This window comes from Capra hircus, chromosome 21 (assembly GCF_001704415.2).
Source record: "Capra hircus breed San Clemente chromosome 21, ASM170441v1, whole genome shotgun sequence".
Taxonomy (NCBI): domain Eukaryota; kingdom Metazoa; phylum Chordata; class Mammalia; order Artiodactyla; family Bovidae; genus Capra; species Capra hircus.
The window spans coordinates 63,759,705-63,786,461 of NC_030828.1; the positions used below are offsets into that span (position 1 = coordinate 63,759,705).

General features: G+C 46.6%; 2 protein-coding genes across 8 annotated transcripts in view; one reads left to right on the top strand and one right to left on the bottom strand.

Moving 5' to 3' along the window:
• Window positions 1-20,882, bottom strand: part of SETD3 (SET domain containing 3) — a 77,794-nt gene extending 56,912 nt beyond the window's left edge. The window contains exons 1-6 of one of the 7 annotated variants that reach the window (XM_018066255.1): window positions 20,705-20,862; window positions 16,634-16,697; window positions 4,480-4,586; window positions 4,259-4,368; window positions 2,740-2,832; window positions 438-586 (exon numbers count right to left, since the gene is read on the bottom strand). In XM_018066255.1, the coding sequence (XP_017921744.1) occupies window positions 438-586; window positions 2,740-2,832; window positions 4,259-4,368; window positions 4,480-4,493 (366 nt within the window). In that variant the 5' untranslated portion in view covers window positions 4,494-4,586; window positions 16,634-16,697; window positions 20,705-20,862. Of the gene's footprint in view, window positions 1-437; window positions 587-2,739; window positions 2,833-4,258; window positions 4,369-4,479; window positions 5,044-16,633; window positions 16,698-19,664; window positions 19,729-20,704 lie in introns of those variants that run through there. The other 6 variants (XM_018066259.1, XM_018066254.1, XM_018066258.1 and 3 more) reach the window with 6 other exon arrangements.
• Window positions 21,219-26,757, top strand: part of CCNK (cyclin K) — a 29,723-nt gene continuing 24,184 nt past the window's right edge. The window contains exon 1 of the mRNA XM_018066176.1: window positions 21,219-21,506. The gene's annotated coding sequence lies outside the window, so the exon portion shown is untranslated. The remainder of the gene's footprint in view (window positions 21,507-26,757) is intronic.

Below are 26,757 nucleotides of genomic sequence, written 5' to 3' on the forward strand. Positions count from 1 at the left end.
AGCTGGAAGGAAGGATTGAGGCTGGAGAAGAGCACGTGTCCCTTCTTTCCCGTCGCCTCTGCAGCTGCCATCTTAGTAAGTGCTACCTCCAGGCACTAATTATCCATCCAGAAAACAGGTCTCCACCCTCAACACTGCCAATCCTCCACTCCATCCTGCATCCAATCCACCACAAGGTCACTGGTTAACAGTACAGTTCCAGGGATGACTCGGAAGGGGCTGCCTTGAACCCCGAGTCGAGGCTCCTCTGGACTCATGAGACCAGCTAGGAGACTGCAGGGCAGGGAGGGGGCTGTGGACTGTACCACCGAGGTGCCCACAGGCTGGGAACTCAGCCCAAGGCATCTGTCCCCAAGTCCTGGGCCCTCCACAACCACACACCATCCAAACACTGAGCTCCCCGCCCACCCAGACCCACAGCTTACCTACAAACTCACCTTGATATCTCTTGTTGCTCTCAAACCGAAGCCCTCTTCTTTGAAGTTCACCATTTCAAAACCCTCAACAGAGGCTCCATTTTCAGAGGCCCATTTCATCAGATCAGGAAAGTAATCTTCTCTTTTTCCATCAAAAGTAACAGACAGACCTATACTCATCCAGGTGTCAGAAAACAAGAGCTACTTTTAGGACATGCATCAGTCACGCTGCCACAGAAAATAAAAAACAGACTATTGGAACTAACTAGCTGGAAATAGTAGTAAGACTTCAATCTCAAAAAAAGATAAAAACTGATCACCAGACAGTCACAGTGCATACCTTAACTAGTGACAGGAAAGGCAAGTTGAAACACTAACTGCCCCTGCTGGTTACAGAGAAATAGCTGCGGATGCCAGGTAACATGAATACTGGCTGTTAGGTTCTATCAGGTGCTATCAAGGGATGGTATCATGGGAAGCCTTCTGACCATGCAGGTTTCCAGAGCACCCTGCCCTCTCTCATATGCACACTCAAAACTCCCACAGACACCAAGGTCAGCAATGCACACATGTGCACGAGGAGACGTGTGGAAGGCGAGCCCTAGACCCCGATTAAGAGCACAACTGAGCTCTGTATTCCGCCCAGCATCTAAAACGAGCAGGACCCATATGTTATCACTGTGACTAAAATACAAAACCTCACAATGGTTTTTTTTTTTTTTTGAAGATGCAATAGTATGACACCATTTAAGTGAACTGTTAAAATACCAATTAGTACCATCTATTTGTATGGGGTTAGAAATGAAGCAGAAACACATTCACTGGAAAGACAAACCCCCTGGGCCGGGGGTGGGGGTAGGGGGGGTGGCGGGAATGGGTGGAAGTGTGTGGCTTCAGCTGTTCCTGAGACACCTCCTTTCTTAAAAACAAACGTAAGCACCAGTCAAAGCACAGAGGGGAAGAGATGGGACCAGCAGGTGCGAAGGAAGGAAAGAAGAGCCTGACCCGACAAGACTCGGGCCCGTGTCCAGATGACACAGTGGATGCTTAGGGGCGATCTCCTGGGCCTTGGAGCACGTTTGAAATATCAAAAAAGGTGAAAAGCCATGCATAGGAAAAATCATCATTTTTTTGAGGAATAAGGAGAGAACAGGAACTTTAACCACATGAGATGCTGGGCTTAGCACCCAGCCCAGGGCCTGTGGCCATGTCCACAGGACACAATTCACGGTTAACTGGATCCCAGGGCTGTGCCAGGTGAGATCTGCTAACTGGAGAAAACTGAGTTTGTGAGGGATACTCTAAGACAAAATGTACTCTTCCCTTACTGAGAACAAATGAGTGCTCTAACTTCAGTGCCAGCGGTAGTAAACGATCTCTACTCAGAACAGAAACTCAGGACAGACAAGAACTTTTTGGCAATCAATGTGGTGAGCCAGGATGAGCACAGTGCACAAATTAGCGCAAACAAACACATTCTAGAAGAGCCGGTCCCCACGGAGGGTCTGAGACCATCCCACCTGAAGCCTGCATGTGTGCAGATACTACAGGAGAGCACCAACACTCAGCAGCTACCAGCGCAAGGGAAAAACAAGCCTCCTTCCCACTTCCATGGCAATAAATAAAAAGGGAGCCGAGTTCTTTCATCCTTTTAAATGCAGGCTCCTTACTGCGTTTTCTCCTTCCACTTTCCCTGTGGCCTGCATACAAATCTATTTTTTGTGCTTTACAGCACAAAAACAATAGGTATATTGAAGAAGCTCTTCCAAATTGACACTTGACCCTGTTGCCAGCCTGGCTGAGAATCATTAAGATGCCTACTGAATACACCCTGGAAAAACACAGCTTGAGAAATATAACTAACCCTCTCATTCAATCAAGACAGACTTGAGTTCATCATAAATCTTATTTAACAAGACACTAATCAATCTGGATATATTTGTGTGGTGACCATACAACATCATGTACTGACCTGAAACCCTGAAGGAAACACAGGATACCAAAACAGATTTAAAAACCTATTTCATAAAATAAAGATCAGTGAAAGTTGTACCATTTTAGTTCCCAGACACAGTCCCCCCAGCTGAAGCTTGACGTTTTTATTCCTTCCAAAGCAGTCATAGCACCTCAGAAATGGGAAAAACCCTGACGGTTTTCTGATGCAGATCCCCTCCAACCTAGAAGCCCTTCCACAGACACCCTCCAGACAGGCATGGGGGCCTGAGGTTTCATGCGGAGACCTTCTTTCTCAAAACCGCACTGCCTTGCCTGGGCCAGGTCTCCACAGGATATTATTAGAATAAGATCACTTGAAGACATTTACCTTTTTGCTTTTTTCGTATTTTCTCAACTAGAGACCGGATCTGCACATACTCTTCCCATTCTTTTCCAGGACCAGGGGCAGGGCTACTGCATTCTGTAACACAGAATCCATGGCATGCGAACAGTTTTCTTTCACCTTAACCTGTTAGTCTTCAGAAGAAAGAGGATCTGGGTTTTGTCATCACTGTTGGTTTATTTTTAGAGGACAAAGATCCTATAGCTGTGATGACCAAAGTGAGAAGTACAAACCAGGTATGCTTCTTTAAAGCACGTAAATCCTCTGAAATCGGCTTCCCTGGTGGCTCAGTGATAAAGAATCTGCCTGCCAATGCAGGAGATGAGGGTTTGATCCCTAGGTCGGGAAGATCCCCTAGAGGAGGAAACTGCAACCCATTCCAGTATGCTTGCCTGGAGGATCCCATGGACAGAGGAGCCTGCTGTGTTACAGTCCATGGGGTCGCAAAGAGTCACACATGACTGAATACTCACACAGAACCTCTGAAACCACTCAGACCAAGTGTTACACGGTGCCCACAGGACACAAATGTGAGCACCTAACCTGCCTCTACCTCATTCTCGCTCCTCTGATCAAACTTCCTCAGAATACGCTCATAAACAGGAAAATGTTAAAAGCTAAGCTAAAATGCGAAATATTTTCCTGAAAACTCTTGTGGATGGTAAGAAAAAGGTACATTAAAAGTCAACATTTATTTCGAGTTAAACCCCACAACAATGACTCCCTGAGGGAACCAGATAAATTGGACATAGGGACAATTAGTCAACAAACGATTCACATCCAAGTGTAAGGCTCTATAATAAGCGCTCTGGGGGAGTTACAAAAAGAGACGGCACAGTGGCTGCTAAGACAGCAGCAAGGATTCTATTCCTGGGCCAGAACAGGCGCTGCGGAGGGCCACACACCAACCCCCCTGCCTGCCAGGGCCCTTCCCTCTTTAAACAGCTGCATCCGTTTATAGAGAGACCCCGCCCCATGTTCCTGCTAGACCTCCAGGCCCCCTGTTCCCCAAGGAGAAGACTAGATGTGGTAAACAACGAACAGTAACTGGTTACGTGTTGGTGCCTAACTGCCAGGTTAGCCAGTCTTACTCCACCCTTCCATCAGCACTGACTGAGGCCCTGGAATACGGGAGTCTGTCCTTAGGCCATCCACAGTCTATCTGAGGAGACGGGTGGGAAGGAGCAGGTGGGGGAATGTGTCTGTGGGGGCCCAAGCTGATCTGCAGGGGGGACCCACAGGGGAGGATAGGCGCACTCGGGGAGGGACAGTTACAGCCAGTACCGTACCTGTTAGGTAGCGGTTACCTGTTGGTACCATTTCTCCACTTTCATAGGTGGGGAGACTGCGGGCTGGGGAATATGGGTAATGTGCCAGGTCCCATGGCTAACCAGCTGGGATCTGAAAACAGTCTGTTCACCTCCTGCTGCCCAGACCAGGGACCCCTCCCCACAAGGACGGATGCACATGCCCCCACCAGCTGGGCAGCCGAGTCAGGACTTACTCTGCAAAAGCTCGCTGGTCAGGTTCAAGGTTTCCTTCGGGGACACGCTTGCTGCAGCACCAGTGCCTGATTTCTGCGTTTTCACTCGGCTCTTCTTACCCATTTTCTGACTATAGAGAGAAAGAAAAGACAAAGAGAAAAGCCCTACATTTCCAAAGAACAAAATCGAGTAACAAAACAGGGCACTGCAGTGGCTCAGCCTGGAGACATTAAGATCTTACCTTACAGGAGCCATATTCCTGAAGTTTCCTTCCAGAAAAAGCAACGTGTAACAAACACTAGTGTTTGGAGGCACTCAAATGGGGGGGAAAATGCTGCTTTGTAGTCTCTGGAAGAAAAGTTCACTCCTGTTCACCTATAAAAACTACAGTGGAAGCAAGGTTTACTCTAGAATTTTTTTTAATTACATACACTTTACTGTATATCCTACTATGTTTATTCTGTGACACTATATTCATGTATCACAAACTCACATGGCCGCAAAAATCTAGTCTCTCCTCACTTTGCTTTAAAAGAATAATTTCCTATGAAGAGTATCTATTTCATAAGCAACCAATCAGACTCTCTGGACAAACGGTGAAGGCACTTTGGAGATCAAGGAAACTTCAGGGAGCTAATCCAATTCCTCAATCTCATTTCAAGGAAAATCCACAGTGCCTTGCCCAGGGTTTCACAGAAGTGGCTGGCAGACCCGAGCCTCAAAAGAGGCTCAGTGATGCCTCCCCGTCTGGCACTGCAGCCACCCTGCAGGCCTCAGTGGTCTAACAGGTAAATGGCCACGAGCAGACAAGGCGGTGGGACAGGCAGGTGCCAAGGGCAAGGCAGAGATGCTGTAACATGTGTGAGAAAACAGTTGATGGCAGTGAGTCAGGAGGCGTGTCCTGAAGAAAGCAAGGGACTGGGACATGTGAAGAAAGGGTAGGCAACTCAAAGTTGGCCAAGAATGAGGGGGGCACCTGGAGGCCCAGTGGGGCGAGCATGCCTGCCTGGAGAGGAGAGAAGACCCCAGTTGCAGAAGGGGTGCCACTGCTGCCCGAGGACTCTGACCCAAGGGTTCCTCCTAAGTCAGAAGTGCCTGAGAACAACTCAGGAAGATGGGGAGTAGCAGGTGAGCAGCGACTGGAGCCCCCTGCACACTACCAATCAGCGACCGCCATGGTGATGCTCCACGGAACCCTCGCCAGCAAGTTTCCCTTCATCTCAAGGGCAAGCCAGAAAGCCAACTCTGACCTACTTGGTTTTTTACAAAGAGCAACAAGTACTGAAGTGGGGAGAGCTGTGAGGGGACAAAGCGTTAAAATGCATGCTCTCCCACAGTCTAGCTGTTCACTTACTCCACTATCAGTTCAGTCGCTCAGTCGTGTCCGACTCTTTACGACCCCATGAATCGCAGCACGCCAGGCCTCCCTGTCTGTCACCAACTCCCGGAGTTCACTCAGACTCACGTCCATGGCATCAGTGATGCCATCCAGCCATCTCATCCTCTGTCCTCCCCTTCTACTAAAACAACAGGAAACTCATTCCCTTAAAGGACTGCCTATGTAGCTTCTCTGTCTCTGATGCAACTTTGTAACTTATGTATCAAATAAGCCTTCTAACACAGGGGGAAGAACACACAGTATCTGGAGTCCTGGAACCAAAGGAAACAAGTAACAACCTAAAACTTGTGCAGCAAAGAGACTGAGTTAGAGATCAAAAGCAGGGGAAAAAATATTAAGCATGGAGCAGGGTGGCAGGCAGAGAAACAGTTTGAGCACCTTTTCCTAAACACAAGGACTAAAGAGAAGGAAGCTGCCGTGTTCACTGGCTCTCAGCCTGGACAGAGTGCCTGCCACTCTTCTCTGCAGCAGGCCCTCTCCACACCTACAGAGGGCATCTTTGCCTGAAAACAACTAAGACTGGCGCTAAGTCTGCAAAGAAGGGCTTCTATCACACTTCCAAATGTAGCGGGAGCAGTTGGAGACAGGCTTGCTGGCCTCTCCCTACAGCCCTGCTGTCATGACCTTCTTCTGTGTGTCAGAAGCCAAGCAACTTGAAAACATCACTCCAAAAGGAGCTCAAAGACCCTGCCCCATTCTTAGCAGGCCCGGGGCACAGTAAGGCCAAGCCAGCCAGACCCCACACCCCCATGGTGGCTGCTTCAGGGCAAGGACTCAAGGGCTACAAAACAGGCTTCTCCACTCTGCCTGCAGCCCTTGTGCCCACCCCGCACGTCTTCCCTCCCGCCCCAGCAACTAGATACCTGCCCTGAGATGAAGTGAAGTGAAGTGAAGTGGCTCAGTCGTGTCCGACTCTTTGCGACCCCATGGACTGTAGCCTATCAGGCTCCTCCGTCCATGGGATTTTCCAGGCAAGAGTGCTGGAGTGGATTGCCATTTCCTTCTCCAAAGGCTCCTTAATTAAAACAACAGCAGCGACTCTGTGTGCAATCCTTAACCTTTGCTACACACAGCTAAGATGTGTTTGATCTTCCCAGACACTCTCATCAATAGACATTAACCTCCTCTTCTAGACGCCATTCTCAAAAAGATGCAGTCCTCAAAAAGGTGCAGCGAGGACTCTAAAGCCTGGGCTTGGCCACCGCCCCGCGGCTCCTCAGTGAAACACAGAGGAAAGCACAGCGTTCTGCAGGGAGCAGGAGGGCGGACCTGACCCCGACAGCTCCTGGACAAGGGGCCACCCCTGAGAACCTTAGGCGACCTGCCCCTCTGGAATCCACCTCCTGCTCAGACCGCAACAGTGTGCTGCGTTCTCCCTGCACACCCCCGCACACCCCCACCCCCACCGCTTAAGTCAGCCCCACTGAGTAAGGAGGGCAGAAAGGCAACACTGGTGGAACTTCAAAACACATCAGGAAATGACCACCTGGGGAGCAGCTGTTCTTAAACTTCATACAAGTAGGATTACACAACACACAGGCTTCTTTTGCTCAAGGCAAGGTCTTTCCACAGCTCTAAGGTGACACCCACTCTCCCAGGCACAGCCCTCAGGGCCCTTCACCCCGTCACCCTACTCTACCTGCCCCGCTTTCTTCTTCCCATCACCCATTACATAGCACAGCGTCAGGATCTGCTCATGTTCTCCCCCCTTTCCAGAAGAAAGCTACCTTTGGCTACCCCTGCCTCCTCCAGACAATTTTTCACATACCCAGGTCAAAATGTCCCCAGTGGCCTTGAGGAAATTCTGGGTCCTCCATGCAGATTTCACTCCCATCGAAATCAGTAAGACTGGGTCAAGTTCAACGTGATCAGCAAATGCTAAATGTTGCATTCTTGCCTGAAAAATCCCATGGACGGAGGAGCCTGATGGGCTGCAGTCCATGGGGTCGCTAAGAGTCAGACAAGACTTGGTGACTTCACTTTCAGTTTTCACGTTCATGCATTGGAGAAGGAAATGGCAACCCACTCCAGTGCTCTTGCCTGGAGAACCAGGGACAGAGGAGCCTGGTGGGCTGCCGTCTATGGGGTTGCACAGAGTCGGACACGACTGAAGCGACTTAGCAGCAGGCTTACCTTGAGATTTGTTGTTGTTGAGTTGCTCAGTCATGTCAGACTTCTTTGCAACCCCATAGACTGTAGTCCCCAAGCTCCACTGTCCACACAATTTCCCAGGCAAGAATACTGGAGTGGGTTGCCACTTCTTCTCCAGGGGATCTTCCCGACCCACAGATCAAACCCACAACTCCTACACGGGCAGGTGGATTCTTTCCTACTGAGCCCCCAGGGAAGCTACCGTTGAGATCAGTCTTTCGGAATTCTCTTTGGACTGTTTCCCTCCCACAGGGATACAGGCCCAAAAGACATAAAGTAGCTTGCCCAGGTTGTTGTTCAGTTGCTAAGTCATGTCTGACTCTTTGTGACCCCATAGACTGCAGAATGCCAGGCTTCCCTCTCCTTCACCATCTTCTGGAGCTTGCTCAAACTCATGTCTATTGAGTCAGTGATACCATCCAACCATCTCGTCCTCTGTCGTCCCCTTCTCCTCCTGCCTTCATTCTTTTCCAACAACAGGGTCTTTTCCAGTGAGTCAGCTCTTCACATCAGGGGGCCAAAGTATTGGAGCTTCAGCATCAGTCCTTCCAATGAATATTCAGGATTGATTTCCTTTAGGATTCACTGGTTCGATCTGCTTGCAGTCAGCTTTCTTTATGGTCCAACTCTCACATCCATACATGACTCCTGGAAAAATCAAGCTTTGACTAGACGGACCTTTGTTGGCAAAGTAATGCCTGTGCTTTTTAATATGCTGTCCAGGTTGGTCATAGCTTTTCTTCCAAGGAGCAAGTGTCTTTTAAAATTTCATGGCTGCAGTCACCACCTGAAGTGATTTTGCAGCCCAAGAACATAAAGTCTCTCACTGTTGCCATTGTTTTTTCATCTATTAGCCATGAAGTGATGGGACCTGATGCCATGATCTTTGTTTTTTGAATGCTGAGTTTTAAGCCAGCTTTTTCACTCTCCTCTTTCACTTTCATCAAGAAGCTCTTCAGTTCCTCTTTGCTTTCTGCCATAACAGTGGTGTCATCTGCATAACTGAGGTTATTGATATTTCTCTCAGCAACCTTGATTCCGGCTTGTGCTTCATCCAGCCCGGCATTTTGCATGATATACTCTGCATAGAAGTTAAATAAGCAGGTGACAATATACAGCTTTGACATACTCCTTTCCCAATTTATAACCAATCCATTGTTCCACGTAAGGTTCTAACTCTTGCTTCTTGACCTGCATACAGATTTCTCAGAAGGCAGGTAAGGTAGTCTGGTATTTCCATCTCTTTAAGATTTTTCCACAGTTTGTTGTGATCACACAGTCAAAGGCTGAAGCAGAAGTAGATGTTTTTCTGGAATTCTTTTGCTTTTTGATGATCCAACAGATGTTGGCAATTTGATCTCTGGTTCCTCTGTCTTTTCTAAATCCAGCTTGAACATCTGGAAGTTCTTGGTTTACGTACTGTTGAAGTCTAGCTTGGAGAATTTTGAACATCACTTTGCTAGGGTGTGTGATGAGTGCAATTGTGTGGTAGTGTGAACATTCTTCGGCACTGCCTGTCTTTGGGATTGGAGTGAAAACTGACCTTTTCCAGTCCTGGGAAAATGCTGAGTTTTCCAAATTTGCTGGCATACTGAATGCAGCACTTTTACAGCATCATCTTTTAGGATTTGAAAGAGCTCAGCTGGAATTCCATCACCTCCACTAGCTTTGTTCATTGTGATGCTTCCTAAGGCCCACTTGACTTTGCATTCCAGGATGTCTGGCTCTAGGTGAGTGATCACACCATCATGGTTACCTGGGTCATGAAGATCTCTTTTGCATAGTTCTTCGGTATATTCTTGCCACCTCTTCTTAATTACTTTCTGCTTCTGTCAGGTCCATACTGTTTCTGTCCTTTATTCTGTCCATCTTTGCGTGAAATGTACCTTGGTATCTCTAATTTTCTTGGAACGATCTCTAGTCTTTCCCATTCTATTGTTTTCCTCTATTTCTTTGCACTGATTGCTGAGGAAGGCTTTCTTATCTCTCCTTGTTCTTCTTTGGAACTCTGCATTCAGTTGGGTATATCTTTCTTTTTCTCCTTTCCCCTTCAATTCTCTTCTCTTCTCTTCTCTTCTCAGCTATTTGTAAGGCTTTCTCAGACAACCATTTTGCCTTTTTGCATTTCTTTTTCTTGGGGATGGTCTTGATGACTGTCTCCTGTACAATGTTACAAACCTCCGTCCATAGTTCTTCAGGCACTATCAGATCTAATTCCTTGAAACTAATTTGTTACTTCCACTGTATAATCATATGGTATTTGATTTAGGTCATACCAGAATGGTCTGGTAGTTTTCCATACTTTCTTTAACTTAAGTCTGAATTTGGCAATAAGGCGTTCATGGTCTGTGCCACAGTCAGCTCCCAGTCTTGTTACTGCTGACTGTATAGAGCTTCTCCATCTTTGGCAGCAAGGAATATAAACAGTCTGATTTCAGTATTGAAAATCTGGTGATGTCCGTGTGGAGAGTCGTCTCTTGTGTTGGTGGAAGAGGGTGTCTGCTACGATCAGTGTGTTTTCTCGGCAAAATTGTTAGCCTCTGCCCTGCTACATTTTGTACTCCCAAGGCCAAGCTTGTGTTACTCCAGGTATCTCTTGACTTCCTACTTCTGCATCCAGTCCCCCATGAGGAAAAGGACATCTTTTTTTGGTGTTAGTTCTAGAAAGTCTTGTAGGTCTTCACAGAACCATTCAACTTCTGCTTCTTCGGCATTAGCGGTTGGAGCAGAGATTTAGATTACTGTGATACTGAATGGTTTGCCTTGGAAACGAATGGAGATCATTCTGTCATTTTTGAGATGGCACCCAAGTACTGCATTTCAGACTCTCTTGTTGATTTTGAGGACTACTCCATCTCTTCTAAGGGATTCTTGCCCACAGTAGTATATATAATGGTCATCTGAATTAAATTCACCCCTTCCAGTCCATTTTAGTTCACTGATTCCTAAAATGTCAATGTTCACTCTTGCCACCTCATCTTCGACCACTTCTAATTTACCTTGATTCATGGACCTAACAATCCAACTTCTTACGCAATACTGTTCTTTTCAGCATCGGACCTTAACTTTCACCCCCCAGACATATCCACAACTGGCCATTGTTTCCACTTGGGCTCAGCCGCTTCATTCCTTCTGGGGCTATTTTTTTTTTGCTCTTCTCTACTAGCATATTGGGCACGTACTGACCTGGGAAGTTCATCTTTCAGTGTCATATCTTTTTGCCCTTTCATACTGTTCATGGGGTTCTCAAGGCAAGAATGCTGAAATGGTTTGCCATTCCCTTCTCCAGTGGACCACATTTTGTCAGAACTCTCTGCCATGACCTGTCTGTCTTAGGTGGCCCTACACGGCATGGCTCATACTTTCATTGAGTTAGACAAGGCTGTGGTCCGTGTGATCCATGTTTGGTTAGTTTTCTGTGACTGTGGTTTTCATTCTGTCTGGTCTCTGCTGGATAAGGATAAGAGGCTTATGGAAGCTTTTCCTGATAAGAGGTACTGGCTATGGGGCAAACTGGATCTTGCTCTGATGAGCAGGATGCTAAGTAAATCTTTAACCCAATTTTCTGCTGATGGGTTAGACAGTAGGAATCTTCCAGGTAGGCATTGTCAACTCACTCTTCATTAAGGAGGGTGTAGGGAGGTGCCTGTCCTTGTCCCTGAGGTGCAGGAGCCTAGGTCTAGACCAGCTCTTAACCTGTGCTACCCAGAAGCCAGGTTGTCAGTGACCTTGTCCAGGAAAGTCCTCCAGTCACCTGGCCTACTCTGTCAGGAGCCCCTCACCACTTAGCCCCCCTGCACACTGACTCAGGGGCATTCTCAAGCCTTAAGGGTACCTGAAGAACTCACGCTTCAGGAGGGTGGTGGGTCTCTGTACCAACTCCTATGGCCCAGTTCAGCAGTTCTTCTGAACTCTGCAGCCATCAATGTCTGGAAGATTCATTTGCCTCTGGATTCGATGTGGTTCGGCACCAACTCTTCTAGTATTTGTGTACAGACACCTGACTAGAAGCACCTCAGAGGCAAATGCGCATTTCTTTTCACCCTAGAAAGTACCAGGCCTTCCTGCCACTATAACCCCCTTTGGCCCGGCACCACCTCCTGATCTATTAGAGCCTTTGGTGAAGATGCTGAAGTCTCAGCTCCAACCCCACCTACCAACAGCTCCCTCCCCACTCTGCACCCAGAGCCCAGCCCTGAGCCTCTGCAGCCTCACCTGCTGAGGTCGACTTCATTTACGGGCTCTCATCCACTGGAGTAGGCTTCCATGTTATAGCAAAAAAACCCCAACCTTCCATTTCGAAATGATGTGTAGGGTCTAGGATGGTGTGACAGACACAGTTGAGGGTCAAATATTTGTTGAATGAAGGAAAATCTAATTTTAATGCACCAGTGTTACTTGTATACTTCCCAGGTGGCGTTAGTCGTAAAGATCTTTCTGCCAGTGCAGGAGTTCAACCCCTGGGTTGGGAAGATCCCCTGGAAGAGGTGACGGCAAACCACTCCAGTATTCTTGCCTAGAAAATCCCATGGATAGAGGTGCCTGGCGTGTGACAGAACATGAGGGTCGCAAAGAGTCGGACACAACTAAGCAACTGAGCACGCACAATCTTACTTGTGAGTGATTTATTTCCCATCACTATAGTAAGACTATACAGCAACGAACGATTTTGATATATTCCCCCGCCACTGACAGGACAGGAGCCAAAATGAGACATTTACTTAACTACTACTTCTAAAGAACTAGGGTGACTCTTCAATCAAAATACAACTTTATACACATAAAGAGATATAAAATTCATATTTAAAAGATGGCTTCTTTTGGGAATCCACAGTTTCTTGTCAGCAAAGTTTTAAGAAATTAAATTTCATGAAAGAATCTCTCTGCTTTCTAGAAAGCAACCAAGCAGAAAGAAGTTCATTTCCAACAGAAATGGAAAAGCTGCAACTCGCGCATGACTTTGCGATCCGGGGACACTTGTACGGGGGTGTAAGCGTCAGCACAGCACTGTCCCGGGCACACAGTCCCCGCCACAGCCCGCTGCGGCCGGCAGTGACCACTGTCACATCAGGGGACTCACACACGACTATGACTTGGCCAAGAGCCCATCGCCATCAAGCAATGGACCCACAGCTTCAACCTGAAGTCCTGTGTTAGGCCCAGCACATGTGCAATGAGACAAGCTCGCCGGCATCCCCATGCCAGGACCACGCCGGTCACGGCAGAAGATGAACAAGTGAGGGACAGTCAGGCCTGCGGCCTCGAGGATGAGGAGGTGGGCACCCAGGACACAGCCTGGATAACTCCTCGACTGTGTGAGAAAAGTTACGAAACAAAGAGGGGCAGGGAATAAAGTGCAGTTGAAGAAGAACGACTGGATGCTAAGATTCAGCTGAAGAAAAGTGTTAGAATCCAGTCTGGGTGGCCTCCTAAATTCAACCCCCTTCTGCCTTTCTTAGCTAACGAAGATGTCCCCAACACCAAGGATTTAAAATAACTACCTACCCTGTTTATTTATGATTCAAAAACTTGTTACACACCATGAATAATTTTCATTGTGAGTTCAGCTAAATTTGGGGCAGGATTCCAAGTTTTAGCAAATGAAAGAGCCAAATAGGTATCCTGAATATTCTTAATGTTCTCAGTGGAAAAAAACTACTGCTTAGTTTAACTCATCAACTTCCTACAAAGATCCAATATTTATCTTCAATATTTATTTCAAATATGCTTATTAGAAAAAATATGTGCTAAATCAGATCTGTGTATACATACATAACAGAAAAGGCAATGGCAAACCACTCTTGTACACTTGCCTGGAAAATCCCATGGACGGAGGAGCCTGGTGGGCTGCAGTCCATGGGGTCACAAGAGTCAGGCACAACCGAGCGACTTCACTTTCACTTTTCACTTTCATGCACTGGAGAAGCAAATGGCAACCCAGTCCAGTGTTCTTGCCTGGAGAATCCCAGGGACGGGGGAGCCTGGTGGGCTGCCATCTCTGGGGTCGCACAGAGTCGGATACGACTGAAGCTACTTAGCAGCAGCAGCATACATATATAAAGTTAAATTCCAAATTCCAGTCAAAAGGTACAATACTAAATAAAAGATCTGTTTCCTTAAAGTTTAGATCAAAATCTGGTATAAACTATGAGTTCTTATTGAATTATCTTAGTGGAAACAAATATATGTTTTAAAAAAAAGAACTTAATACTTAAAGACAAAAGAAAATGCTATGTAGAAAAGCAATACTGAACTGACAAGCAAATGGAGTCTACAATAAACAGTTACTACAGTGACAGTCCTTCAAAGGAAGGGCCATCAATAAAAAAAAACAGCAAGCTGAGAGTTTTACACATATCTATATTTCTCCACCATCAAGATTTTTAAAAAGCTACAGAATCTTCAAAATCTGGCTTTTTATAACACCATAAACTATTTTGCAAGTCTATCAACAACCTCTCCACTTAAAAGATGGAACAGACTTAGAAAACAGTAAAATAGATGGCATATTCAATTATTATTTAAATTGCTAATATGCAAGTGGCATCTGTAATCAACAACCACTTCTGATCAACGAAGTGATTCTTTTACATCTCAACCGCACAGGTGGGGAGAAACATGAACACAGAGCGTGCAGGGAGCTTGGCTGAGGGGACGGTGGGAGCGGTAAGGGAGGGTGCTGGAGACTTAACCCATTTTTACAAAACCTAGTTCACACTTACTGAACAGACTGAATTCAGCTGCATGGGCTTTTTTTCTGTCCCCCAAATATTCTACATGGAAAGACTGTAAATATGCATTACTCTTGAATTGTTTTCCACTAATTACAACTAGAATAAACATTTCTGATTACACTACTTGGTAATTCACCCAGAAAACTTCTGTTCAAGCCCAGCATCTGCTTTTCAACACATCCTGCATCCTTCCTCTCAACTCTGCAGCTGGATCAACTAAGGGAGAGAATGGCCCTCAGGCTTTCTCCTACCTTGGGCTCCCAGCTGTAAAGGCGTTTGAAGGGAGTGCAAAGCCTGCCTGATCTCTGGAGGAAGAAAAGAACCTCACTGAAATCCCTTGTAGGCCATTAGGATCAGAGGATGACATTCTGAATTAAATACACAAATTAAAGGATGGCGGCCTACTACGCAAATAAAAGCGCTCCCAAATTGAAAAGTATTTAAGTTCTCTCTGCTACAAAAACTGATTAGGTGTACATAGTCCTTGCATTGGCACCATGTTAACTGAAATGTCAGGAACATCCCTCTTTGCACGGTGGCAGGATCTAGTAATATGGTCAAGTCATACTAACTTATCCCACTTCAAGAGGCTAAGGAGCACCCACCATTCCAACTTCTATCAAAGGAGGCGTGTGTGTCACAACTCACAGCCACCAAAAAGTCAAGGCAGGCAGACAGGCAAGACAGTGGAATTAATTTCAACTCAGTAGCTACACACATAGCAAGATGAAGCTAGACCTATAAGCTGTAAGTAAGTAAAACTTCAATTTTTATACAGAACATGTTGGGCTGTCAGATAGATACACAAACACACAAACTTGAGATCTTTTTTAAAAAGATACAGATATTTCTTGCTTTCTACAATGTTTTTACCATATTTCCACTAATATACATAATAATTTTAGAGATGCTTAAACTATCTTTGATTGACTTTTCAATACATAATAGGTGTACTTTTAAACTGCTGTTGAATTAAGTTATAAACACCATTAAATTAAAATGAGGCTTCTATTTAAAGAAAGTTGCTCCCCAAAAAAAACCCTCTTTATAAAGCAAAGAATCACTCAGTATCATAAATAATCATTTCCTATTATATCTTTCTTAAAGAAAAATGCTAACGGGTGAAGAAACAGCTAGCTGTAATCTGTCAAGAAGTTACTTACAAACCACTCACACTCCTCCCATAAGGATACTAGATTCTCAAACTGTGGAATGTCAGGTTTGGAAGAGACTTCTGGGTTTATTATCTGTGTTCTCAGCACGAACATCTTTAAAACAATGACATCTAACGTTAGGTAGCAGGTATGGCTGTCAAAGTGCTTTGTGAACCAGAGCCAAATTCAATTCAAGGATATTTTACTAACACTGATGGTCCCCAACTTAAGATGGTTCAGCTTAGACTATTTTGACTTTAATACAGATGGTGCAAAAGCCATAGGCATCCAGGGGAATCCCTGCATTCCGACCTATCCCAGGTTAGTGATATGCAGTGCAATGCCCACTGGGGTGCTGAGCAGCGAGTCTCAGCCGCCAGCCAGCCAACAGAGCGCGAGGGCAAGCAACCAGCACACTGGCCACCATTCTGAACCTAGACCACCGTTTGGCTTTTCACTTTCAGGATAGCAGTCAACAAATAAGAGGAGACAGTCAGCACACTGGAGAAGGCAATGGCAACCCACTCCAGTGTTCTTGACGGAGGAGCCTGGTAGGCCGCAGTCCATGGGGTCGCTAGGAGTCGGACACAACATTGGAGAAGGAAATGGCAACCCACTCCAGTGCTCTTTCCTGGAGAATCCCAGGGACGGCAGAGCCTGGTAGGCTGCCGTCTATGGGGTCACACAGAATCGGACACGACTGAAGCGACTTAGCAGCAGCAGCAGCAGCAGCAGCAGCAGCAGTCAGCACATTATTATGAAACAGGCTTGTGTTAGACGACTTTGCCCAACTGTAGGCTAATGTCAGTGTTCTGAGCATGTTTAAGGTCGGCCTGGCTAAGGAGTTTGGTATGTTAGGTGCACTAACTGCATTTTCAACAATGATATTTTCAAATGCTATCAGGATATAACCTCATCATAAGTTGAGGAAGATCAGTATAGCCAAAACAGCCTTACTTTTCCACCAGCCAAGTGAACAAGTGAATTCACACTTGGATTCAGAGCATATTTCTTGAGTAATCTGCAAAGGAAAGATAAGTTAAAACAGCCTTTAGGATAAGGTGATAACCAACTAAACCCTTGGTTACATAAACTGACCTTCAGCTAGATCCGTGTGCTTTATTAAACAATAAATCCAAATGCAGTTTTATTCCAAATGCAATTATTCATGCTAACTGTCATTTTGTTTGTTTCCAGGCTAACTGTCATTTTGTTTCTTTCCAGGCTGTTGAAAGCCTGTGCGCCCTGGGGCAGGTTCCCACATGACCAACTTCGTCCTAACTGCACCATTCAGGCATTCTCTGTATCAGGAACTGAGGTAAACATTTTACACAGTAGATAAAGGAAGATACTATGCCCACTTTACAGATGAGAAAGTTTAGCGAGGTTAATCAATTTATGCAATTTAGTCAAGTTTAGCGAGGTTAATCAATTTATGCAATGTGATAGACAGCTGGTAGCAGAGCCTCATCAGCACAGCTTGATGTCCAACTTCACCAATGCCCAATAGCATTAACATGTGAGAGGCTAAAATTTTACTCTAGCTTGGTAATCAGTACCACTTTACCTCTCAAAATCTTAACTTCAGAATTAGATTTCGTCTTCCATTGCAAGCCAAGAGTGTTTTGGCTTATCTTGATTATTTAATTAACTTCTAATAATACTTGGAAAGGACTTGAATAAGAAAAAAAATTTTCAAAGCCTCAACTATGGAATTTGAATTTTATAATCATTTGGAATCATTTTTTTTTTCTTCCATTCAAATTTATTTCAGCTGAAAATTGTCAATAGCTGTGTTTGTACTTCTGGTTTTACAATCTGTTTACTTTAAACCTAGAAGAAACTCCCAAAAGGAAAAGGAGTCTACAGAGCTAATCTCTGGCCTGAGTTACTGAAGGAATTTAACAACAGAAAGGATTGCTAATCTTGCCAATTCTGTTAACTGACTTTTTCCCCATAAGACTATTAAGTGACTTAGAAAAAAGAAGTCTCAATTCCTTCGTAATTAAAAAAAATTATATTACTATTTTGTTAGAAATTTACTTTGAGAATAAACATCATGTAAATTTCCTGGTGGCTTAGAGGGTAAAGGGTCTGCCTGCAATGCGGGAGACCCAGGTTCAATCCCTGATTCGGGAAGATTCCCTGGAGAAGGAAATGGCAACCCACTCCAGTACTCTTGCCTGGAAAATCCCATGGACAGAGGAGCCTGGAAGGCTGCAGTCCATGGGGTCCCGAAGAGTCGGACATGTCTGAGCAACTTCACTTGATGGGTAAATTATATTTGCAGATAAAAATATTTTAAAATTTCCAATTTTATGAGTTGGAAAGTGAGATAACATAAGGAAATCCAGGATACAGAAGTCAATTTTGCCAAGTAAGGTACACTTGTACAGGCAATAAAAGTGATGATCAGGAAAATTCAAAAGCAAGGAATCCTTAAACTAATACCTGTAAGCAGTTAAATATGATTCAGAATGAACTAATAGCCAAGATAAAACACTTCTTCAATTGTACAAAGAAAAAAGGATGCACAGGAAATCAAAATATTATTTCTGATAAATCAATGGGCCCAAATATATTACTTTTTAATTGAGAAAACCAGTTTCTAAAGATAAAAAACCTCCCAGTGACAGATATTCATCAAACTGCATCAAGAAAGATACAGTATCACTAAGTTACATTTCTAAAAACTACTGCAATTAGTGATTAAAAAAAAAGAGAGACTATGTAGCTCAAACATTTTAAGAGACTTGGAATATCTCAAACTAGATTGACACCTTGCAAAAAAAAAAAGAGAAACCCTGAGCCAGGGGTTAAGATTTTTACTCATATATTTACTAAAATTCCACAAGCCACAAATTAGGTACCTGGTTCCCACTGAATTCAATGACCATCTACTAGACATTTACTGCGAGGAACCTCGGTCATACTGCAGACAGCCTCTTCCAGCCACCCCCATCTTTGTCATCTTTTTCAAGATCATGAGAGCAGCAAGTTCTAAGGAAAGGTTGTGACCAGTTATCACAGCTCTTAGAATAAAACAGTTTTCTAGGGGCTGAACTTTAGAATGGAAAACTTTCAGTACAACCTTCACAGCTCTCTTTTTCCAATGGCTTCTAAAGCAAAGGTTTAATCATCATTCAAAATGTGGCCTAAATGTTCACCACACAGAAGAGCAGCTTAGTGTTAGTGTCTTCCTGACAATCTTATTGCACGTTAGTGTCTTCCTGACAATCTTATTGCACCACTATTGACTGATGAACAGAAGTTTTCATGTCTACAGACATGCAGGCATAAATGTTTCATCTTCGAGTCCAACATCATTACTATTCCAGGGATCACTGGAGAAGAGACCAGAAGCAGCAACTATTTAACTCATTCAGACTACAGTTTCACTGCACACATTAACTTACAATTTTGAAAATATATATATATATGACAAACAACAGGGTAGCAGAAGGAAAACTGAGGTTGTTGAGGGCGCAATAAAAGTTGTTCTGTAGCTGTTTGAGAACTTGGCTTTGCACATTACTTCCCTGGGCCAGAGGAAAACTCCTCCTCAAAATGCTGGAACCTTTCCAAACTATCAATCACAACAGCCCCAGGGACTAATCTGGTAAGATGAGACTGCATGCATAGTAGCCCGAATAGACACACTATATCATGGCTCAAGTAAGTCTTTTCAAATTTTAATGGTGGAGAAAAGCTGCTTTTATTTTGCTATACTCTCAAGTAAATGCATTCACTTCAAATAGTTCAAAAAAAAGCTTCTCCTAAATAATTACTGGTTTCTTCAGTTTGGAAATAGCAGTGGGGTCATTTTGGAGAGGAAAAATGGGCAAGAGGTATCATTTGCACATGATAAAATCCACACTTTTGCCAGTTTTGACAAACCCATACACCACAAGCAAGTTATGTTCGGATCCGTCGCTAAAGGGTTAACGCCGCAGAGGATGTTAAAAGCAAAAGTCACCTGTCAACTTACTTTAAAAGCACTTTTGCTTCTGAAACATCACCTCCTGTATTTGGAAATGGAACACAATACACTCCAAGTGATTCTAAACCTGTCAACACACAACGAGGATAAGCACTCCGCCCCTCCCCCCCGCCCCACGCGCCTGTTTCCCCGCAGCAAGTGGCGCCCGACTCACTAATCGGCTCCCTTCTGCACCCGCACCCCCTCACGCCCCCACCCCGGAGTATAAACAGAGGAGAGAGGGGGTGCAGACTTGCATCGCCAGGCTGGAGTCACGAGGAAGAAGAGTTTGATACCCCGGAATGATAAACTCCAAAGCACTGAATTCTTCTTCCTAGTAGGGCACGGAGCGTGGGGAAGATGGCCAAGGGGCGCGTGGGAAGAGAGATGACCTATTTTCAACGACCGTTTTTATAACTGGAAAGTGAGGGAGAGAAGCGGGGCGAGGGAGGGGCTAGTCCCCGGCACCCCCGCGGACGCCTGAGGTGTGGAGAGAGGAACACGAAAGCCACACAGCCCTGGCCCAGGCGGCGGGGTGACGACGGGAAGGAGGGAGGAGAGAGGAAGGAAGCGGGTGCGCGAGCCGGCGGCACGCAGGGCCGAGCCCACGGGCGCGAGAGGGACGGACCCCGGCCCCACCCGGTGGGCGCCGAGGGGCCGGGCATTCCTGCACCTGCTGCCGCCGTCTCGGGGCGGGCGGAGCGGGGACCAGGAGGCGTTGGGCGCCGGGAGGGGATGAACGCGCCCCACCCCGCCGCCCCAGCCCCGGGCAAGGCTGGAGGGCAGAAGGGCCGTGCGGCGCACGCCGACCTCGCCGGACTCCCGGCGCCCAAGGCCCGACCCGCCGGGCCCCCAGGGAGCACACCGCCTTCCGCACTCTGGGCCCAGAGGGGCCAGCGGGGCGCGGGCCTGACTACGGCCGAGGGCCGCCGGCCCGGGCGTGGGGCGGCCGCGCAGCGCTCCGGGGCTGGCTAGCTGGCGGTGGCGGAGGGCAGCGCGAGTCGGCTCCGAGGGCCGCGCGCTGAGGAGGAGCCGCCGCCGGCACTCACCTGCCCACTTTTGCCCCGTCGCGCGGCGGCGGCGGCGCCACACTCCGCCGGGACCCACAAGCCACCTCAACCAAGCCCCAGGCAGCGGCGGCGGTAGCGGCGGCAGCGGCCGGACGGGAGGGGGCGGGACGGCTGCCTCAGACAGCCCCGCCGCCGCGGCCCAACCCCGCTCCGCCCGCCCCCGGGCCCCGCCCTCGAGCCGCCGCCGCCGCCGCCGCCCATTGGCCCGCGATTCAGACGCAGGGGGCGCGGCCCCGCCCCATCGCCCCCTGACCGTTCCGCGCCGGTTCCTTCCCAGCCATTGGACGGGCGAACTCCTCGGTCCGGAGCAGCCAGCTCGGCCCGCCAGCTTCCGGGCCATAATTGGCTAGGCAGAGCCCAGGCCCGAGCGTTGATTGGAGGACCGGCACTCCCCGCCCCCGCCCGGGGCCCGCCTCTCGCGCCTCAGTTCCGTTAGCAGGTTCGGTTGCTCCAGAATTCCCTCTCCCCCCCCACCCCCCACCCCCCACCCCCCACCCCCCACCCCCTAGGGGGCGGGACCGACGGGTTGGGCCCTCTAGCGGGCCCCTCCTCCCTCACGCCGCGACCTCCGACTCGAGGGGAGGGGCCCGGAGGAGACTGGCGGCTCTTTCCTCGTTTGAGGGCGCTACGTCCTTCTCATTGGCTGACCGGCGTTCCTCCGGTCGCTCATTTTTTCCGTCATAGACGCAGCGCGATGACGTAGCACCCCCGACATTCCACGTCCAAGATGGCCGCAGTCGGCAAGGAGAGACGTCGCTAAGGGGCTTACCTCGGGCAAGGGGTGAGTGAGCGACGGACTTCGGGCAGCGCCACTTAAGTCCTGCGTACCTGGAGGCCGGGTTAGGGTATGGCCACCAGCCTCCAGCCTCTGGTGGAGTCTCTCTTCCTGGATTCCGCTTCCCTCCGCTACGCCCCGGTGCGAATCAGCGTTAGCGGGCGATGGCGGGGCTGCGGCTTCCGAGACGCGCTCGGGGAAGAGGGTCTCAGGCGCAGGAGCGGGTCAGGGAACCTGGCTCGGACTCTAGAGCAGGTAGCAACCCACGAAGTGAAAGGCGGTTATGGTTCCGGGTCTTTCTGGAAAGTGGGGAGAAAGGGCAGGGGGTCTTATGCACTCTCACATACTCAGCGATATAATCGCAGACTATCCACATCGTTCCAGTCGTTTCGCAGTGTGTTGGTCCCAGCCTTGGTAAAGCTTGAGTCTTTGCGTATTGTTCCACAGCTAGGATGCTCTGACTTCGGAATTTAAAGACCGGTGCAAAGAAGGTGGGACTGGGAATGAGGACAACGCACTTCCGCGATTATTAGCAGTTACGTTCTTCCGTTCATGTCGCGCTTACAGACCCTCTCCAGGGTTGTTTGGTTTGTTACTGGAGGGATTGTTCTTTAAAAGTTGAGGCGTTAAGTCCAGAGGCGTATCTCAGAGCTCTCAGATTATCCACACAAAACATGGTGGTTAACGCTCCCGAAGTTTGGCCTGCCAGTTAAAACGGAGCTTTCGCTAAATTTTCTAACATTAGGAACGACTGCTCAGAGCACTTAGTTGAAAGTGGCCTTTTTATGTTTTTGACGTAAACTTGATGATGCTTGGGTAGCTCTAATTCGCTCGTTAAAGATGACCTAGCACAATGCCTTGCAATCTTAGCGCTGATTACGGTTTGTATGAGTGATGTTGCTAGAGTGAGAGCTGTACAAAGCTTTCTATCCTCAGCACCTAAAATACTGCCAGGATGCTAATCTCTCCATATTGCTTAATGAATGCATGAAGTGGAAGTCGTTCAGTCGTGTCCGACTCTTTGCGACCCCCTAGACTATGCAGTCCGTGGAATTCTCCAGGCCAGGATACTGGAGTGGGTAGCCTTTCCCTTCTCCAGGGGATCTTCCCAACCCAAGGATCGAACCCAGGTCTCCAACATTGCAGGTGGATTCTTCACCGGCTGAGCCACGAGGGAAGCCCAAGAATATTGGAGTGGGTAGCCTATCCCTTCTCCAGCGGATCTTCCCGACCCAGGAATCGTACCGGGGTCTCCTGCATTGCAGACGGATTCTTTACCAACTGAGCTATCATGGAATGAATGCATGGATGATGATGATAGTGGCGATATTCATAGACATTTGATTGGTTAAAAATCTTAGTGTTCTTAGATGCCTGCTTGTTGACTATGAATATAATAGTTATCCAAGATTCTTTTGGTTTATTTGAAATGACTACCATTGGTGTGTGATTTTAGTGGGTTTTTTTTTTTAACTGTTTCACTTCGATTACCTTGTGATGCATTGTTGAAAAATATTAGTTGATTCTTGCATAAAAGCATGTTAAACATTTGTTCCATTTTATGGAACTTACTTTGCACCAACAGGCAATAAAGAAACATTCTAATTGTTAATGAGATTGTTACATCTTAGGCGTCATTTCTAAAATTGAATGTCACAAAGGAAAAATAGTCATGGTTTGGCCTACAAAATAAATTGCTCATTTCAGGAGATTATATTTGAAGGCAATGGGTCTGCTAAGAATACAGAAGAAAAATGTTTTCTGTTTTCTTTAAAACTAGGTCAAGACAAAACGGGGAAGGATTAAGGTCAAGGGAGTAGAGATTATAAGGAATACTTAATTGGATTAAATCTGATTCATATTTTCAGGGCCAAATAAACAATATACCAAAATACTTACAGATAAGATTGTGACGTCGTTGATCATAACACTTGAGGAATCTTAAAAGTGCAGTTAATGATAAAGACTGGAGTCCAGTAAATGTGTCAGTTTTTGCAGAGAACAGTTGAATGGCTTTGGGTGCTAGAGCCAGTTGTTGTTCAGTGCCTCAGTCATGTCAGACTCTTCCACGCCTTGGACTGCAGCACGCCAGGCTTCCCTGTCCTTCACCATCTTCTGCAGCCTGCTCCAACTCACGTCCACTGAGCCGGTGACGCCATCCAGCCAGCTCACCCTCCATCGTCCCCTTCGCTTCTGACCTTCAATCTTCCCAGCATCGGGGTGTTTTCCAGTGAGTCGGCTCTTCACATGAGGTGACCGAAGTGTCAGGGCTTCAGCTTCAGCATCAGTCCTTCCAGTGAATATTCAGGACTGATTTCCAACTGACTGGTTGGATCTCCTTGCAGTCCAAGGGACTGTCAAAAGTCTTCTTTAGCACCACAGTTCAAAAGCTTTAGTTCTTCAGCATTCAGCCTTCTTTATAGTCCAACATTCACATTCTTATATGACTAGTGGAAAAAGCATAGCTTTGACTGTATGGACCTTTCCCGGCAAAGTAATGTTTCTGTTTTTTAATACACCATCTAGGTTTGTCATAGCTTTTCTTCTAAGGAGCGTCATTTAATTTCATGGCTAAGGTCACCATCTGCAGTGATTTTGGAGCCCAAGAAATTAAAGTCTGTCACTGTTTCCATTGTTTCCCCATCTATTTGTCATGAAGTGATGGGACCAAATGCCACGATCTCTGTTTTTTAAACGCTGAGTTTTAAGCCAGTTTAATGTACTCCTTTCCCAATTTGGAACCAGCTTGTTGTTCCATGTAAGGTTCTAACTGTTGCCTCTTGACCTGCATACAGATTTCTCAGGAGGCAGGCAAGGTGGTCTGGTATTTCCATCACTTTAAGAATTTTCATGGGGTCTCAAAGCATCGGGCACGACTGAGTGACTGAACTGAACTGAAGACTTTTCCACGTTTTGTTGTGATCCACTCAGTCAAAGGCTTTCGCGAAGTCAGTAAAGCAGAAGTAGATGTTTTTCTGGAACTCTCTTGCTTTTTCTATGGTTCAGCGGATGTTGGCAATTTGATGTCTGGTTCCTCTGCCTTTTCTAAATCCAGCTTGAACATCTGGAAGTTCTCGGTTCACATACTGTTGAAGTCTAGCTTGAAGGGTTTTGAGCATTACTTTACTAGCAGGTGAAATGAGTGCAATTGGGTGGTAGTTTGAACATTCTTCGGCATTGCCTGTCTTTGGGATTGGAATGAGAACTGACCTTTTCCAGTCCTGGGAAACTGCTGACTTTTCCAAATTTGCTGGCATATTGAATGCAGCACTTTCACAGCATCATCTTTTAGGATTTGAAAGAGCCCGGCTAGAATTCCATCACCTCCACTAGCTTTGTTCATAGTGATCCTTCCTAAGGCCCACTTGACTTCGCATTCCAGGATGTCTGGCTCTAGGTGAGTGATCACACCATCGTGGTTACCTGGGTCATGAAGATCTCTTTTGTATAGTTCTGTGCATTCTTGCCACCTCTAGATCTCTAGTCTTTCCCATTCTATTGCTTTTCTCTATGTCTTTGCATTGATCATTTAGGAAGGCTTTCTTAACTCTCCTTGTTCTTTGGAACTCTGCATTCAGATGGGTGTATCTTTCGTTTTCTCCTTTGCCCTAAGTTACTCTTCTTTTCTCAGCTATTTGTAAGGCCTCCTCAGATGACCATTTTGCCTTTTTGCATTTCTTTTTCTTGGGGATGGTTTTGATCACTGTCTCCTGTACAGTGTTACGAACCTCCATCCATAGTTCTTCAGGCACTGTCTATCACATCTAATCCCTTGAATTTATTTGTCACTTCCACTGTGTAATCATATGGGATTTGATTTAGGTCATACCAGAATGGTCTGGTGGTTTTCACTACTTTCTTCAATTTCAGTCTGAATTTGGCAATAAGGAGTTCATGAGCTGAGCGACAGTCAGCTCCCAGTCTTGTTACTGCTGACTGTATAGAGCTTCTCCACCTTCAGCTGCAAAGAATGTAATCAATCTGATCTCAGTATTGACCATCTGGTGATGTCCACGTGTAGAGTCTTGTGTTGTTGGAAGAGGGTGTTCACTATGACCAGTGCGTTTTCTTGGCAAAACTGTTAGCCTTTGCCCTACTTCATTTTGTACTCCAAGGCCAAACTTGCCTGTTACTCCAGATGTCTCTTGACTTCCTGCTTTTGCATTCTGGTCCCCTGTGATGAAAAGGATATCTTTTTTTGGTGTTAGTTCTAGAAGGTCTTGTAGGTCTTCATTGAACCGTTCAAATTCTGCTTCTTTGGCATTAGTGGTTCAGGCATAAACTTGGATTACTGTGATACTGAGTGGTTTACCTTGGAAACGAACGGAGATCATTCTGTCATTTTTGAGATGGCACCCAAGTACTTCATTTCAGACTCTCTTGTTGACTATGATGGCTATTCCATTTCTTCTAAGGGATTCTTGCCCACAGTAGTCGATATATGGTCATCTGAATTAAATTCACCCATTCTGGTCCATTTTAGTTCACTGACTCCTAAAATGTTGATGTTCACTCTTGCCATCTCCTGTTTGACCACTTCCAATTTACCTTGATTCGTGGGCCTAACATTCCAGGTTCCTTTACAGCATCAGACTTTACTTTCATCACCAGTCACACCCACAGCTGGTGGTTGTTTCCACTTTGGCTCAGCGTCTTCATTCCTTCTGGAGCTATTTCTTTGCTCTTCTCTAGCAGCATGTTGGACACGTACTGACCTGAAGAATTCATCTTTTACCTTGTCATACTGTTCATGTGGTTCTCAAGGCAGGAATGCTGAAGTGGTTTGCCATTTCCCTTCTCCAGTGGACCACATTTTGTCAGAACTCTCTGCCATGACCCATCTGTCTTGGGTGGCCCTGCAAGTCATGGTCCTGCATGGGACATGCTCAGTATATCTTTAATCCAATTTTCTGCTGATGGGTGTGGCTGTGTTCCCTCCCTGTAGTTTGGCCTGAGGTCTAACTATGGTAGCAGTAATTGCATTAATGGAAACCTCCTTCAAAAGGACTTAGGCCAGCACCCTGCAGTTCCCAGGACTGTTGTATTCAGTGCCCCTGGCTGTCAACCCACGCGTCCGCCAGGGAGTCCTGGGCACTCACAGGCAAGTCTGGCTCAGTCTCTTGTGGGGCCACTGCTCCTTTCTCCTGGGTCCTGGTGCACACAGGGTTTTGTTTGTGCCCTCCAAGAGGCTGTTTCCCCAGTCCTGTGGACGTTCTGTATTCAAATCCCACTGGCCTTCAAAGTCAAATTCCCTGGG